The sequence below is a fragment of the Pseudorca crassidens genome, chromosome 5, assembly GCF_039906515.1.
Source record: "Pseudorca crassidens isolate mPseCra1 chromosome 5, mPseCra1.hap1, whole genome shotgun sequence".
In the NCBI taxonomy this organism is placed as follows: domain Eukaryota; kingdom Metazoa; phylum Chordata; class Mammalia; order Artiodactyla; family Delphinidae; genus Pseudorca; species Pseudorca crassidens.
This window is the reverse complement of record NC_090300.1, coordinates 79,628,464-79,645,831: the sequence shown is the minus strand read 5'-3', so window position 1 is coordinate 79,645,831 and position 17,368 is coordinate 79,628,464. Positions and strand designations below refer to the sequence as shown.

At 47.2% G+C, this 17,368-nt stretch overlaps 1 protein-coding gene across 5 annotated transcripts in view; it reads left to right on the top strand.

Moving 5' to 3' along the window:
• The window catches only part of LOC137225117 (kalirin-like), a 117,430-nt gene that overhangs the window by 67,517 nt on the left and 32,545 nt on the right, over positions 1–17,368 (top strand). For 3 of the 5 annotated variants that reach the window (XM_067738662.1, XM_067738659.1, XM_067738658.1), the window contains 6 exons: positions 346–531; positions 903–1,074; positions 4,514–4,752; positions 6,570–6,823; positions 10,403–10,526; positions 11,627–11,686. In XM_067738662.1, coding sequence (XP_067594763.1) covers positions 346–531; positions 903–1,074; positions 4,514–4,752; positions 6,570–6,823; positions 10,403–10,526; positions 11,627–11,686 — 1,035 coding nt within the window. Of the gene's footprint in view, positions 1–345; positions 532–902; positions 1,075–4,513; positions 4,753–6,569; positions 6,828–10,402; positions 10,527–11,626; positions 11,687–17,368 lie in introns of those variants that run through there. The other 2 variants (XM_067738661.1, XM_067738660.1) reach the window with 1 other exon arrangement.

Genomic DNA, 17,368 nt, shown 5'->3' with positions numbered 1-17,368 from the left:
TACTTTCTGTTCTCCTTTTAATAAAAAAACAAGAGGGGCCAGCATCATTCCCAAACATCTTTTTAGCTAATAATTTTACCTTCCTTCTGGTGTTTTCCTGGAGCTGCTTCTTAGTGGTTCCGTAGCCTCCTTTCCCTTCCCTCCGGGGCCCTGTGTGAACGGGAAGGTGGCCACAGTCTGCCCTCGATGTCTGGGTGGGCCCTGATTCAGTCTCTTACTAGAGCCTGAGGCTTTTGCTGTCAGGTCTGTTGTCCATGTCCCCACAGAGGGAGGTTCTGTGACCTAGAGGGTTGTGGTCATCTCCCTGTCTCTCACTTACTTCACCGCAGTCCTTCTTTCCGTCAGGGCACCCTGACCGCTCAGGGCAAGCTGCTGCAGCAGGATACGTTCTACGTGATTGAGCTGGATGCCGGCATGCAGTCGCGGACCAAGGAGAGGCGCGTGTTCCTCTTTGAGCAAATTGTCATCTTCAGTGAACTGCTCAGGAAAGGATCCCTCACCCCAGGCTACATGTTCAAAAGGAGCATCAAGGTGAGGATGCAGGTGGGGATGAGAAGGGGCAAAGAAGAGTCACACTGGGGGAGCCACTTCCCTAAGACAGAGACACTGGCAAGAGTAAGGATCCAGAACGTTGAAGGTCTTTCGGCCTAGTAACCTTCGGGATTGAAGGTTGATTATCTGTGAGAAAAAGTGACAGGCTCGGTGCCAGTCTCTAACATGATCCTGCAAGTTCTCCAAGATCATGTCGTTCACTCAAAGACAGAAACCAAAGTATTTAAGCTGTTAGATTCAGGGCACAATTTTGGAAACATTTCCTGAAATAAAAACTTTGAGGAACTGTAATATGTTGTTGATTTTTTAAAACTGCTTAGTATGGAAAGGATCACCTTGGTTTCTTCCAGATGAATTACTTGGTCCTGGAGGAGAACGTGGACAGTGACCCCTGCAAGTTTGCACTCATGAACAGGGAGACTTCGGAGAGGGTCATCCTGCAAGCCGCCAACGCTGATATCCAGCAGGCCTGGGTGCAGGACATCAATCAAGTCTTAGAAACACAGCGAGACTTCTTAAATGGTGAGTGCCGGGTCTGGCTTCTTGCCGGGCCATTTTCAGGGGACCCCACACCTCTGAACCTCCTGGTGAGTTATGAGCCCCGATCACATTTATATGCATTCCAACTTTGTAGTTTTCAGAAACACTTCGTGTAGAATTTTTCTGAACCCGAATGCACAAGTGGGCAGATGGGGCATGATAAAGAAGGCCATCTTTCCAAAAGAAGAAATAATCTCTTGCAACCTTGACATAGAGGATGTGCCTTGTGCCACCATTACCAGCTGGTAGTAATTGGGGCAAAAGTCTGAAATGGGCACATCCTCTTTGTCTCAGGGGCCAACTATCAATGACGTGTATTTTTCCGTTTAGTAGCTAATGGCTGGTAATCTCAGAGGTTCTCCAGTGCTATCTAGAGATAACTGGCAGTTTGGCAGATCAGCTCAAATCCCCTCTCTGCTCCCAACAGAGGTGATTGCTAACTCTAAATTTCAGTAATACCTTGAAACTTCCCAAAACAAACTATCAATTACACAGAGAATGAAGCTCTCTGTGGACCTGAAGGAGTACTGTATGGCCATATGTGCTCCCATGTTTACACATACATGTCCACCCTTGGGTGTGTCACCTTTTCTAGTCTAGAATCTGGTCTCTTTTCAAATGACGCAAATAGGACACTTGCTGGGTGTTATCACGGAACTCAGTGCTGTGGGGATGGACCTTGCGCAAGTCACGATGTTTCTCTGGGCCTCAGTGGGCTCTTTTTGTGAAAGACCTATTCTGCAGCACTGAAGCAGGAAAACATGGCCCACCTCCCAGAGAGAGCGTCATTCTCTGCGTAATTGACAGTTTGTTCTGGGAAGTTTCAAGGTATTACTGAAATTTAGAGTTAGCAATCACCTCTGTTGGGAGCAAAGGGGAATTTGAGTTGGTCTGCCAAACCCCAGGGTATCTCCAGATAACACTAGAGAGCCTTGTAAGATTACCAGGTATCAACTGTACTCCATGGTAAGGGATTTAACACAGTTGTGTTTCTTTTAAAACAAGTCAAAAGAGATTATGGAGCAGAATGCCTTGCCTTTTTAAGCTAGAACACGAGACTTCAAAGCAGTTACACACTTACACGGAGAGTATTTGGGGGCCGTGCCCCAGGTCCCCCGACTGTAGAACAGTTTGGTGAAAAAAACTAAACTAAGTGATCTCTAGGGTTCTTTCTCATTCTAAAGAGTCTAAAATTAAACACCAGCCCAGTCCTGAGGGATAGTAATGAAAGCTGTATATAGTTCACAGTTTTTGAGTATACAACATTGAATTAATGCTTCTATGGATAAAATAATTTTAAGCAAAAACATGTGCATGTATAAAATACATTCATTAAATTGACTCTATTGGGAATTTCTGATAGATTCTAAGCTGGAATGAGGTTTTTAAGTTCATCAATTCAGAACAAAAAAAAAATAAGGTAGGACGATAAGTTGAAACCAGAAATGATTGAGTAACAATAATGGCTCCCATATATGGAGTCCTTTCTCTGTGCGAGGCACGATGCAAAGCATTTCACATGTGTTACCACACTTAATCCTCACATCAGTGTGGAAAGCTAAGTAATATCATCCTGTATTTTTCAGGTGAGGAAAAGGAGGCTCAGGGAGGTTAAGAAACCGGTCCAAAGTCACAAAAACAGTAGGTGCTAAAACAAGAACTGGAACCCAGAACTGTATAACTTGTATAACTTAAAATTAGGCTCTAACTCCAAAACTGCAGTATAGTTGCTAGTGGTAGGGCACACATTTGTCTATGAGTTCCCCAGCAAACAAAGCAAAAACACAGGACCAGGTATAAGACACCGTATCCCTCAGCCAGATGCAAACCCTACCTGAAGATGCACAGCTTTCCTGGTCCCAAGACCTAAGTTATGCAGACGGAGGCCCTCGAAGAGCACAGACTTTCTTGCAGCTTAGTTAAGAAGACATACTATTTTCAAACACTTTAGCGCAGTTATTGCGTACAATCAATACCCCACTTCCATGAGATGGGTAATGATTCATCGGATCAGTTTGCTACGGCCTGCTTCACAGCTGTCTGCTATCTGCTTCAAACTTGGAGCAGTACTTCTTCGGGCATAGTCAGTTATCCAGACTTGTACACGGTTCCAAGAGACCTTTTGCCTAATTATAGTGGATTATGGAGTTATTAATGAGCTGGATTCTCTATACCTAAATATTTAATGCTCTCCAGGAGAAAGGCTGAGGCCTGGCAACAGCCTATTCAGCACTTTGACACACTCAGAAGACAAGGATGTGACAATGGACTGGGGCCAGGCTTTTGCTTGTAGACACACATGCAGGCACCTCAGAGCCAACCTTTCCCTCCTGAGACCTCAAATAGAAAGGAAGTGTGGACTATATGTTGAGTCCTATTAAAGTATATACCTATTACTAGGGAAATATCCTTATAATGGAAAGTTCTCTGGGCCCCAGCTGTTAACCCAATTAAATATTTGTTACAGTGAACACTGACAGAAACAGCATAATCGGGCCTGCCTTGAAGTCACTGTTACAGAATTTGACCTGTATGGCTTTTGCCTGGCTGTACCTCTTTAGTACTAAGACCTTGGAACTTTATCATCTTAAACTCAGGAAAACAAAGCTTACCTCTTTCCTTTCAAAGCAGAGTTCCACTGACCACCACTTCTCCCAGCCTCCAAACCCAAGTTACCCTGGCTCCTTGCCATCTTTTCCCATCTAGCCTGTGTCAACCTCAGCTCCCTCTGGAGCGCTTGCCACACCGCACCCCTTCCGCGTTCCCATGGCTCTGCTCAGGTCCGGCCTCTCCCCTTCACTATCTCACGGCTCTTAATCAGCCTGGCCAGTCCCTTCCCTCACCCGCTGCAAGGTTAACATTCTTCAGGTGTACTCTGGTGCACCTGCACTGAAAACATGAACGTTTCCTGAATTCAGTCACTTTTCATGAACTTCAGAATTAAATCCAGACTCATTCACCTGCTTTCCAGATCTTTCACATCCTGGCACCTCCAACTTCCCTTACCTGTCTCATCTCCTTCCTCCACAGAGACCCATGGCTCTGTGCTCCAGGGAATCTGACTCCATCCTGTTGCCCAGACCCACTTCCCATTTGCTTCCACCCTGCAGAGCCTGCATGTCAGGGCCTGATGGCTGGCAGTTTCTGAAGCTCTTTACTACCACCCTACCCATCCCTGTGTCCACCCGCGCACACACGTACTACAGAGCCCTCTCTCCCTCCTTTTGCACCATTTCGGTTTTGCACTTTCATCATTTAGACAAAACTAAGAATAGTTCTCGGTAGATGATACATTCTTTAAAAACAGGGTAGTATCTTCGTCACGTATCCTCACTCTGCCTCACACAAAGCCTGACCTCTTAAGCCTCCAAAGCTTATGGGATTTCCAAAGCTGAGAGTAACGGTCTGCTTTTCCCTGCAGCCCTACAGTCGCCCATTGAATATCAGCGGAAAGAAAGGAACACAGCTGTGATGAGGTCCCAGCCTGCTAGGGTTCCCCAAGCCAGCCCCAGGCCTTACTCCTCCATCCCCGTGGGCTCCGAGAAGCCCCCAAAGGGCTCCAGCTGTAACCCGCCTCTGCCACCCCTGAAGATATCTACCTCCAATGGCAGTTCGGGGTTCGACTACCACCAGGCTGGGGACAAGTTTGAGGCCAGCAAGGTAAGTGACAGACCACACCTGCCAGCCGCACCACTCTGAGGGTACAGCCTCTGGGCTTACTTTATAAGTAGCATCTTTTTATGCTGCTCACTTTAGCAGGAAGGGCCCACTAAATACAGCCTAATCTCAATGATTTCTCTTTCTTCCCCTGCAAATTGAGTGAGTTAAACCAGCTCCCTACCTCTCCACTACCCTCCTCCCCCGCCGTCCAGATACTCTGTGTTAAAGGGCTGTCGTCATCTGCAGAAACACTATACAAATATGGTAATGTTGGAGTGGCAATTATGATTTGTAGCAAATAGAGGAGTTGTGGTGTGGATCATCTAAAAGTCGCAGCTCTAGGGTTTGACATCTTGAAGACATTGCCCTTTCTAACGACGAGCTGCTGAAGCGAGCTCACGCCCATTGGCTGAAGCAGCAAGAGGATGTTGCCCATCAGTGTGTGAATGGGGGAAGCTAGCCTTGGATTAGACTATCCGAGATAGTCCACAATTCAAACATCGCCATGAGGAGAGTCATCAGTGTAACTGCAGATCCAGTCTACACGGCTGTTTTGACCCCACCAGGTAGTAGGAATGACAATGAATGGCAAAAGTGCTAGATCCCGAGTCAGGCGATCTGGTTTCTGTTCCAAATTATGCAGCTCAGAACTTTGCGACTTGCCCTAGAACCTCAGCCGTTTACTTAATCTCATCAGGCCTGTTTCCTCTAGAGCTCAATGGGTCTGTGAATGGGAACATCTGCATTTTTTACCTACATGTTCCCACCTTACAGTTTTATTTTTCTTACCCATATTATTAGATGATGTTGATTTTTTTTTTTTTTTTGCCACGCCACACAACTTGCAGAATCTTAGATCCCCGACCAGGGATTGAACCCAGGCCATGGCAGTGAAACCGCCAAGTCCTAACCACTGGACCGCCAGGGAACTCCTCATTTTTATTTTTTAATTAACTATTAATGTCTAAGTTCAGTTCTGTGTAACAGTAACTATACTGACCTATTTTATCACATCAGCTGGAAATTATTTTTTCATCTTAAAAATCCCCTGCCCTTGTGAATAAGTTGAAGTCCCATTAACTCACTGAAGAATTTCTGGCTCTCACCATGCTCTGTGAGGCAGCCAGGCATCTGTGGAAGTTACAGGTCTGTCTAGAAGCAGCTTCCCTGGTGCAGAGTCATGTGCAAAGGTCATGGAGGCAGGACCCTTCATATTAATGAATACAGGGGGACTGGAGTTCTCTTCCCACAGGAGTCGGGTCAGGGTAGGTCATGGCCTTGCCTTTGAATTGGGCAAATGTCTCATTGTTACTCCTGTCTCAAGGAGGGTCAGAATGTAGAGTAAGACCAATGCTTTTTCAAAAGGAAGAAAAACATGTATCAAAGAGTCTGTGTTCTTTTCTTTGGAGGATGGTGACCACTGACCTGACCTTTGCCCTGACCTCACTCTGCCCAGGTGCTTACGTATCCCTGTGTCTGTGCCACACTCTTCCTTCCAGCTGGAGGATGCTAGTGAGACTATGCATGCTAAGGAGGGACTCCCAGGTGGAAGGCGTGTTTATACCTTTACCTAAGGCTGGGCAGTATCTCCACCTTTTCACCCTCACTTATAATATTAATGAGACTTTTTCATTATAAATAAAATACATTTTCAGAGCCCCTTTAGGAATATAATTCCATTTCTCAGATAATCTTCTGCCTGCCATTTACCCTGCTAGCGGGAGGGCTGACTTTCAACCACACATTAGGATGCAGAGCAAGCCCATGTGAACCAGCCTTGCTGTGTCTGTGTCCCTCTTGCCCTTGTCTCCTGGCAGAGCGACCTGGGAGGCTGCAATGGGGTCTCATCCATGGCCGTGATCAAAGATTACTATGCACTGAAGGAGAACGAAATCTGTGTGAGCCAAGGTGAGGTGGTCCAGGTCCTTGCCATCAACCAGCAGAACATGTGCCTGGTGTACCAGCCCGCCAGCGACCACTCCCCCGCCGCCGAGGGCTGGGTCCCGGGCAACATCCTGGCACCCCTCACCAAAGCCACAGCAGCCGCAGAAAATAGTGACGGGAGCATCAAGTAAGTGCCTCGTTGGCTTCCCCGGGAGAGGAGTATGTGGATTAAAAAAAAATTCAAAACAAAGAACACAAAAATGCAAACACACGGTAGGGAATTACTGCTGCTTATTCTCGACAGTGCCACCAGCACCAAGGTTTGAGCGCTGGAACCACACGCAGCAGGGGGCAACCGGGCTGGAGTGTTCCGATTTTTTTTTTTTTTTTTTTTTTTTGGTGGTGGTGGTAACAGTGATGGTGTTTCTTTCCTTTTCATTTGTAATTTTCTGTTTGTTTTTTTTTTTTCTTTTCTCCCCCCTCCTTGTTAAGAAAAGAACCCTACTGAAACCCTAGGGGACAAGAGGCATGCCTCCTGTTGCTCCATTTGACCCACCACAGGATTCACTGGACTGGACTTCTATTTATATTGTATTAAATTACTGATATATATATATATATTTTTTTTGATTGACACCAAAAAATTACCTTAGCACAAATGCCAGACCTGTATAGGTCAGAGGCCTGCTGCTTCTCCCAGGAGAGAGGGAACTTTTTGGTTGTCTATGGCAATTCCTCTGTACAGATTGTAACTTTTTTTTTTTTTGACTTTCCCCCTCCCCTGTCACTTTAATATATGTTCATGGTCATTTGTAAGATATTTCTTTTCCTTATTTTGGTTGCGAAGACCCTTCCAAACACATTCCTGTATAAAGTATTTTGCACTATTTAAAGAAACCCATATGGATGAGGTCAGGCTGTGCAATATAATGGAGAGTCACAATGTTCATCATTGTACCTGTAATGTAACTAATAATTTTAAATGTACTATTTTAAATATGTAAAATAAATTTTCACTGCGAGCATGTTTTAATGAGGTTAAAGACTAGTTGACCCTTTTTCCTCAGTGCACTATTCTGGGACTTCGAAATGTACAAACGATTCTTCTTCTTTTTTCTTTAAGAGTTGGTTGAATGCATTGGCAGTTCTTTCCTACACAAGAAGTGCCTTTGTGGCCAGAGGTCCAACCCTAGCCTTCCCTTCTAAGCAGCCCATGTGTGTTCTCTCTAACCTCTGAGGTGAGGGATGATGCAGATGGGATGCTGTCCAACTGGGCGACCCTGAGGTGCTGACGTAAACCAGAGGCTAGTGTAGAAGGCGGTGGGCTGGCTTGCGGCCTCCACCGCTCTCCACGCCGTGTGGTCACCGGCGGCCGGGTGGAGGAGCTCCCGTGAGATATCTAAGCAGCAGCAGCAACAGAGCTGCGCCTCCTTGGAGCTTTCTCTAGCTCAGCGACAGAGACTGCTGACCCCACCCTGGCCTCTCTAGGTAACCGCAGACCCAGCTGGAAATCAGCGGTGGCCCCTAAATGGCAACAGGCCTGATTCATTTTATCCTAAAGACACTTGGTTTCAGTACCTTTTATGAAGCCTTGGATATAAAGGCCCTCAAAGCATTGAGGTTCTTATTAATCAATGACTTACAGAGCTAGCTAACTCGTAATGAGTTGGATCTAATTATCCAGGCACTCAGCACTTCTCCCTTGCATCTTTTGGTCACTTTTTCATACCTTCCATGGGAGGACTGGTAGGAAGGGTGTCAGGCTGGGCAAAGGAGAACAGGTTCAAATACCAATTGGTCATTCGGTTCCTTGTCAGTGTGGCTCTTGCACAAGGGTTGGTGGGAGTGGAGCAGAGCAATGGACTAAAAGTGGTTGTCACTATTTATCAGTGAAGGACACTCACCGTACCCTCCCCAGGGCTGCTATGACCACAAGGGTCAGAGTTGGTTGTGATGCCTATGGGATAAATGTCACTGAAACCCTGTTTCCACATCAGTCCCCAGGCTTGTGGCCAAGAGATGGAAGCTCCCCAAACCATGATGACGCATTCTTCTGGGAAGAAGAATACGAAATTGAGCGTGTCCTGACACTTGCACTACTCTGAGTCTCCTTCTCAGTGTTACTTGTAGCATTTCTAGTTTCTCACCAATCATACTGAATGACCCAGAGGGTTGTGATAAACATAGGAATGCAGTCCCATGCTCACGTGCACACGCGCTGTGCCGGCCGCCCTAGGAGTCTTTTCAGCAGGGACCTCCCTGACTCAAGAGGTTCTCAGAATAAGCCAGGGACATGGCTTTGGGGGTAAAGATAAGGGGTGAAAGTCTGCAGTTAAGAGTGATATTATCCGAGGTTCATTTCGGTGACCGTTCTCACTCAGAAACAACAGTTGGAGTGAGAGCTGGTATGCAGGGACTCCCAGGGAGCCTGCCTCTTCAGGAGGCACAAGAGAAGGTCTGGCCAAGAGATTCTTTTCTGCCATCTGAAGGAGCCGCTTTCCAAAAAAAATTTGAGGACATGACTATTATCGCTCTTTCCTACTCGGAAAGTTGATTGCTAAACCTCCATGCTAGTGATAAATATCTTGAGAACACTTTCCCCAGGTCATCCTGAAATCTGTGACGTTTATGGAGTTTTGTGGAGGAGTTGCTATGCGTTTTGGAGCATCTCCCTTCCTCCTAAATCTCATAGGCCTCTCTCTCTCCCCTCTCTCCCTTAATGATGCTCTTTTCATTGAGCCCTGTCTGCGTAGGCCTAAATTGGATAAGGAGACACTGAAGGGAAGCCAGCCTCACTTACTCCAGACATGACAGAACTTCATCCAAACTCTGTGACCACACCTGAAACGGATGCTGCCTGCCCAGGGTCCCTGATGCTCTTTGAGATTTGGCTTTTGGTGTCTTTGAGTCCTAACATATGTGGAACTCAAGAGCTCTGCTCTGAGCCTCTCTTTCAGGTCTGTGAAGAAATAGCTCCCAACCCTCTTGTGAGAAGGAAGAAGTTACGATAGTGTGAAGGGACATTGCCACCCTCACCTCCCTGAGAGCACGCGTTGGGTCTTCCCCCAACAGGAACACTCTAGGAGCTCTTAGTGGTTGTCAGACAGATCCTTGTATTCACAAACACTGAGTGATGTGGAGAACATAGACCAAGAAACCCTTCATCCTAAGTCATCCAGATAAATGAGTGGTGCCCACGAGTTTTATAAAGTCAAACGCCCTAGAACCTCCTATCTGTACTACGGTGTTTGGGGGTGGCCACAGCCTAGACACAAATAATGAGATGAAAACCTCAAAAGCATCCTTTTGGGTCTTTATATCTGATCCTGGGAAAGTACCAATAGCTTATACACTATAGAATGTACTTCCCTTATCTTTCCTATTTTATTGCCCCCTCCCCACAGTCTTCTCCCATCCATCATACCCATACTCAGGAAGGGAATTCCTGAGTCCTATAAGGCCTCATCAGTATATGAAAACTTCCCTCGGTAGAGTTTAATCACTTAGTACCCAGACTTGCCTCAAATGCTACAACCAACCTTGTACATCTATTGGGAGGGGTCACAGTTCATCCTCACTCATTTCCTGTTGGAGGTGAGATCTGCTGCCAGCCACCACAGGAGCTGGTGTGCAGGTTTGGGGCCTCTGAAGCAGGGGCTTGACTGGAGCGCCTCACCTACTGACTCACCCAAGGGTGGCAAGCCCACCCACCGCTTCACTCTGCCCTGACCTGCCATTTTGATTGGTGCATTTTTTGGTACAACAGGAAGTCATGTTCATGGCATACTCTACGCATGAGAAAGCGGGCGGAAGTGGAGAACACGGGTAAAAGTGAAGCCACAGGGCCTCGTAAACCCAAGGATATTCTGGGCAACAAAGTCTCTGTTAAAGTGAGTAAGGTGTTCCGGAGCTGTGTCCGACCTCTCATCTACTCCCACCCTGCAGCATTCTCACGAGGCAACTTGGGTGGATGGGGACCAGAGGGGAAGTAGTTTAGTAGGATTTTGCATGCGAGATCAATTTATTTTTTATTTTTTATTTCTCCTGGCAACTTCGATTCAAATAAGTAAGTATCTCTTTTTTTTTCTTTTATACCTTCCTCCTCATACTGTGCCGAAGTTTTATAGCAAAATTATCTGCAGTATTATTTATTCTCTTAGAAATGCAAGATGCTTGACTCATATTAAAGTACTCAAAGCCACCCATTCAGTGTCCTAGGTTTGAAAATACATTCAGGGTAAAGAGATTAGACATGCTTTCCAAACCTCCAACCCTTTGAAGTCTGAGGTTTGGAACTTAAGGGCTACTGTGTCCTTGGTGAAGTTTCATTTCTTTTCCCCAGAATTCAGATGCCATCACCTTCAGGCCTATGCATGGGCAGAGAAGGGAGGCACATTGATGAAGCCCACGTTATTGCTTTGTAACAATCCAGTTGTTATAGTGAACTCGCTGAGTCTAAGCTTTGACAGACCCCTGTCCGCCATCTTGAAACGATGTGATCTGTTTTCTTTACATTGGGCGCTCAGAAAAGACATGGCTCTGGACAATGGAAATTAAACCGCTGATGTTGAATATTGTTATACTGTGTGATTATCTACCCGAGTCTTCCTGAGCAAAATAAGAACAATGCAAACCCATTCTAATGTCCTTCTTGGGGAAAAGAAATTGTACTCTCTCCCTCACCCTCATCTGGGAAGTCCGGCCCCACAGGAGACAACAGTTTAAATTCGACAGCACTCATGCTTCATTTGGTTGCTTCCATCGCTATTTCCCGTGAGATGAGCGGCTTACACGATCCCAACCTCCTCTCCCTGAAAAGAGCATGCTGCCGCCCTAGGTGATCCGCACCCCACCTTAGCAGCACCTGGTTTTTCTCTGCCCGATTTCCCATGGTCCATGCTTCTTTCAAGTTCTCCCCACCCTCTAGCCAAAGCTGCCTGTGTTCTAACTGTGTTCTCTTTCTTCCCCCTCCCTCATGCTGCCCATCAAGGAGACGAACAGTTCCGAGGAGTCAGAGTGTGATGACCTTGACCCTAATACTAGCATGGAGGTAGAAGCAGCTATTGTTGTCCTCTTTCCTGCAATGATTGTCTTTTTTCGATGTGTTCTGTAACAGTGGCCTTGCTAAAAGTGACCAGCCAGTCCAGGATACATGGGCATCTCTCGGTGTCCCGTCCAACTTACAGAAAACAAAACAAACCTTAATTCAGTTGGATTCTGATAGGTAACTTTTCCTAGGTGCATTTTTTAAAACTTCTGGTTCTCTTGAATGCTTGCTTAGTCTTTGCTTCTTTGGCAGATTTGGCTTTGTGTAGAAAATAGCCAACTTCGTAACTGGAAACTTAGAAAACATTTTTTTCATGGAAAATAGCATTATAAAGAGTGGTTGGTTCCCAGCTAAAGATAAGAACTCATTTGTTTTAGTTTCTCCTTCCTCTCTTTCCCCTCTTTTTTTCTTTCCCCTGTATGTTCTTTTTCTTCTGGGACTTTCTCCTCCCTGAAGCCTCCAGTAAAATCATGGAGTAGGTATGGTTTGGGGGGAAGACCTGGCCCCTAGCCAATAGCAAATGAGGAGTGACCGCAGCAACTCCAGAACCCCCCCTTCTCCAGCCCCCAGGGCTCCCGGGCAGTGGCTGTTCCTGCCACGGAGGAAAAGAGCCCTGGGGATCACCTCCCTCCTGTAGACCTAGCAGAGGCCTCTCTAGAGACAAGAAGGCTGAAATCTTGCCCAGGGGCCTTTCTCATACTCCAGGGTTACAAAGATGTGGAAGTGAAACCAGTACCTCCACCAACAAGAGCCTCCAGTCAACTTCCAGGTCCTCCTAGGCCAGGAACTCTTTGGGGTAATAGAAATAGGACTCTCACATGGCTTGCCAGTGAGTGACAAGCATCATAAATTTACAACACCTAGAGAATTGGAGCAAACTTGGCTTTCCCTGCCATTTTGCCCTTCCGAGTAAACTGAAATGCTTTTCTCCAAATCTGTACCCACATCCCCGATAATTGATAAAAGTTTAGAGATTTCTTCTGCGCACAAAATACAGAATATTTTCTGAAAACCTTTTCCTTTTTATAGCCCTACGCTTTTCACTTAACTAGATGCACCTTTATTATTCTAATTTGACCTAATCCCAAAGAAAGCCACCACCATATTATGACAACCACCACAAAACCCAGGGAAGACCATGTGGCTCCAGGAGGCGTGAGTCAGCGGTGGAAGGCACCTGTTGAGTTGAACCAGGCCAGAGACCAGTGGTTGAAAGTGGGAGTTCTGCCAGGATAAAATAGTCCCCATGGTTGTGGGTGTTGCCATGGAGCGAAATCTGGCAGGTGTGGGCCAGTGCAGGGCTCCCCTGCGGGAGGAGGTGGATATGGCGCTCATAGCCTAAATATATCTTAGAGAATGGGGAAGGCGGGGGAAACTTCTGGCTCTGCTTTCCTTGCATTTCGTAGGATAGGCACCAGCTCCTGGGAAGCCCACATCTGTCGGCCTGCAGATGCCTCATGGCACCTATATCTCCAGACCTCAGTATTGCTGGCATGTAGTGAAAATGTCATCTGCGAATATATGGAGGGAGAGGGAAAGCCAGGTATCTGTGTTCCACAAGGCAATTGGGGACGTTTTTCAGCTCTGGTGGACTAGGGGGAGAAGAATGACTTTCCCACTCTGCTCTTCAAAGGAAGAATTGGGCACAGGGAGATGTGGGACCAGATGAGCAACATACGCCGAGAAGGTTAACTGATGTACTCGGTTGCTCCATGCAACATTTAGATAAGCAAAAGCTCGCATGCGCACGTGTCTTAGCCCTGCTTTGTGAATTGCACACGTTTCTAGGGTTCTTATTGAATGAGGGCTTGCAGCCCTTTGCACGAGCTGTGTGAGATGGGTCCCAGGGAGGTGCTGTTGGTGCGTAAGGAAAGGTGTTAGGATGTCAGTGCTGAACAGAAGACAGCCGAAAACTGTGTCGATGCATGTCTGAAAAGTTTTCTAATATAATAAGTTGAGGCAGAACTGGAACTCTTGAGGGGGCATGTGGTTGGAAGCTGCAGATATTCTGGTTAACCCGAGGTTTCTGTCGTAGGTGTGCCTGCAGCCCTTGTGTGTTCCATGTGGATCCTTGCAGAGCTCAGCAAGCTCTTCTGAACTCTGTTGCCATGTTGAAATTAACTGAGTACATAAGCAGGTGCTGAGGGGAAGCAGGCATCTTGGCACTGCTAGTATTTTCAGACACAGATACCAAATAAGATATAGAAAGTCAGCCTATTCAATATGAACTGAGAATTTGCTCAAGGGGTAAGTAGGTAGCTCTTTATTGCAATGTCCATTGTAGAAGAAAATGGTCGGGGGTGCCTACTGAAAAGAGCTAAACCTTAGAGACCTGGTTTGAGAAATAGGTGGGCTGGCCACCTCATAAAGGACTCTTGCTGCTAAACTGATAGCTTTGGGCATCATCACCAGGCCTAGCTTGGCCCCCAACCTCACTCTTGTCTTTTGAACCTGATGACTGCAATAGGTGTTGTCTCATTGGGAGCATGTCCCTGTGCCCTGCTGAGCTGAACTGCAACTCCTGTGGCCTGTGCTAAGATCCCCTGGCCCTGGTCCCCCAGCTGACACCCCTGCCACATACCCTGTGCGCTGCTCAATGTTAGAGCTCCGAATGCTAAGTCCTGCCCTGCTGACTGCCCACCCTTGACCTGACGCCAGCACGTTGATTCCAAGCCTAGCCATGTGTAGGCTCTTATCTCCTGCCTCTGCATGAAGATCACTTCCAAAGCATTCTGACTCTCAGTTGGTGGGTTGAAGGGTTCCTTTAAGGAGCAGTTTCCTTACACACCAGCTGCTTGCTCCCCTCAGGGCCGGCATATGTCCCAACATACTGTTTTAGGGAGATATATAGGCACATCCTTGAAAGCTAATTAAGAGGAAAATAAAGCACCTTGAACCCTAGGAATCTGATTTACAAAGCTTTCCGAGAATACCCAGTTATATAAAGGGAGGCAATTCTGCTCTAATGTGTACATCCTTTTTCTTCCCCTGTAGAGACATGCTGGTGAATGTTCTCAAGTACAGACCCACCTCCCACTCCCAGCACCACAAGCCACACCACCAGCTACTGCAGGACTGGCTCTGGGTCTCTGCGATCCCCTCGTGGCCACAACCCCCTTCCCTCCTGCTGATCCGTGGGCACACCTCAGAGGGGACCATTGTAAAAATGACACGGATCTGTGCACAGTTCAGCCTTCTTGTTTACCCTGCACTGATTACACTTTGGGGGTGGCAGTGGAGGGGGATATTCTATATGAGAGAAATGTCTCTGCGTGGAAGAAGAGTCAAATCAGGCTGGAAATGAAACATTAGTCTTTCTTGGGAACGAGTGAATATTAATTCATTTTTTCCAGTAGCGCTTAGACCGCTGATTGCCTTTTATTGACAAGGTGGGCAGGCGTGATGGTGGGCTGGATGCCATATGCCCACCTGCCAGCTTCTCATCCTGCCCTGCCCAGGCTGGAGCCAGGGCTGGAGGCTCAAGGCTCAGAATCCCCCCCCTTAGCTGACACCCAGCTCTGAGAAGCATGGATTTCTTCTGAGCTATACTGGATTTCTCCCAGGACCCAGGCTAGGAAGGTTTCCACATCCGTGCCACGTCTGAAACATGGTCTGTCGATGGCTGTCGGTGCTTGGGTTTTGGCATCTACCCTCCAACCCCAGCACTGCCACTTGTCCGCAGCAGGCACAGGAGTAGGAAGGCCTGACCCAACCTCCCAGTCCTGGGCCTCGGTCTTCAGCCCAGCTTTTATGTCAAGTGCAATTAATTAAATACATCTTAATTGTTTTGTTAATGCCCAATACCACTTTTAGCAGAGATGGTCAATCCATCAGAGTAAGAGGTTGTCATGATTCCAAAAAGACTGCATCTCTGCCCCAGCCATTTGACGCAGGGCCAGCCTCCCCCACGGCACAGGCTGCGTGCGGTCATGATGCCAGCCCCCAGGTATTTAGCTCCGGGTGGAGGTCGGGGTGCTTGCTGTGTAAGAACTGGCTTGGGATCCTGTGGGAGAGAAGGCACTTGGAAAGGTGAAGCTAATTTGGAAGGAAATTTCCAATTAGGGTAAGACTCATAGACTCTCAGAGTTGATGGAAACTCGGAAAACTTTAGTTAACCCTATCCCCTTCATTTATTTACTCTTTATGGTGATAAAATATACACGACATAAAATTCACCATTTTTACGTGGCATTAAATACTTTCACAGTGTTGTGCAGCCGTCACCATTATTCATTCCAGAGCTGTTTCATCATCCCAAACTGAAACTGTAGCCAGTAAACAATAACTCCCCTTTACTCCATCCCTCCAGCCCCTTCCAAGACTTTGAGAAGAGGAAACTGAGGCACAGGAAGTTGTAACTTCCTGTTCAAAAGTGAGCAGGTGCCCTGAAGGCAGTTTCTGGTTTTCCCTGGCCCTCGTTCCCCCACCCAACACCATGCTGCTCCTCTCTTGGAGCCCCTCCCACCTCCCAGTCCAGGTAGGTTTTAATCTAAAACACAGATTCTGGCAGACAAGAAGACGTGCCTTCCAGGGCCAATTTTCCTCTGTGAATTTGTTATTTAACTTTCCAGCTCAACAAAGAGGAATATCTTTTCTGCCCATCCAGCCCTCCAAGGCTGGAGTAGGACTTAGATGAAAGTCACGCAAAGGCAGTATCACATGGAAACAACACTGGAACAGGGGCCAGAAAACCTGGACTGCAGTCTGGGCCCTGTCAGCTATGAGACCTCCGGCCGGTCAGCCTTTCTGAGCCTCGGGGTTCTCTGTGGGAGGTCGCACAGCTCCCAGGGCACGGGTGTTTATGTAAGGGACATGAGCCCTTTGAGCCTTGTGCAGATGTAAGGTGTGATATCCAAAGACTTTGCTCTCCTGAACGTCTGACTCTGACAACAGTGAGACCCCAACAGGAGAGAAAGGAGAAGATTCTGTGCTTTGCCCCTGAAACTTGCTTTGCAGGGGGTGCGGCGGGAATGGCCTGGGTACATTTCCTCCCGAGACCCAGCTGGAGTGTCCACTTCCGGCTCTGGGCAGGGCTTGAGTGGCCAGAGCTGAACTTTTCTTTCCCTCCCCAAATCCACAATTCCCCAGGCCCAGCTTCCACGTCTTCAAAGAGCTAGGCTGCTGCTCCCACCTCAGCTGCCTTGGCGCCGTGTCCCAGATTCGGAGCTTCAAAATAACTAACCTAGCCAGACAGATTGAAGGAAACGTTTACACCCCAAGTCGGGTGACTGACCTCCTGGCATCACCAGCGTTTCTACCGGTGCCTGTTTCTGCATTTTATAAAAAGGACTTTTTAACGAAAAGAACTCTTTGGAGAAAAAGTGAAGCGTCACACGCCTCTCGTTTTATTTTTACAAAATATTTTCTTTGTAATAGACCTGAAAGGTTGGGCCCGGAGACTGACGCTGCTTTGCCTAGCTCTGTTCTAACTCCACATGCAGATTGATTTATATTCTGCCACTGGGAGAAGGGCACTGAGCGGACTGGAGCTGGCGTTTCTCCCTCCCGGGAGGTTAATGACAAGATCTTCTACAGCATTAGTCACGTCTGTCATACTTTCTGTTCCTTCCAGCCGCCTGGTGAAGATGCGGTTTTCTTACGCTCCTAGAAGAAGCAGGTTCAGAAAGGTCATGGTCGTACAACCAGGAAAAAGGGCAGGTCTTGACTGTGGTGCTTTGAGATGCC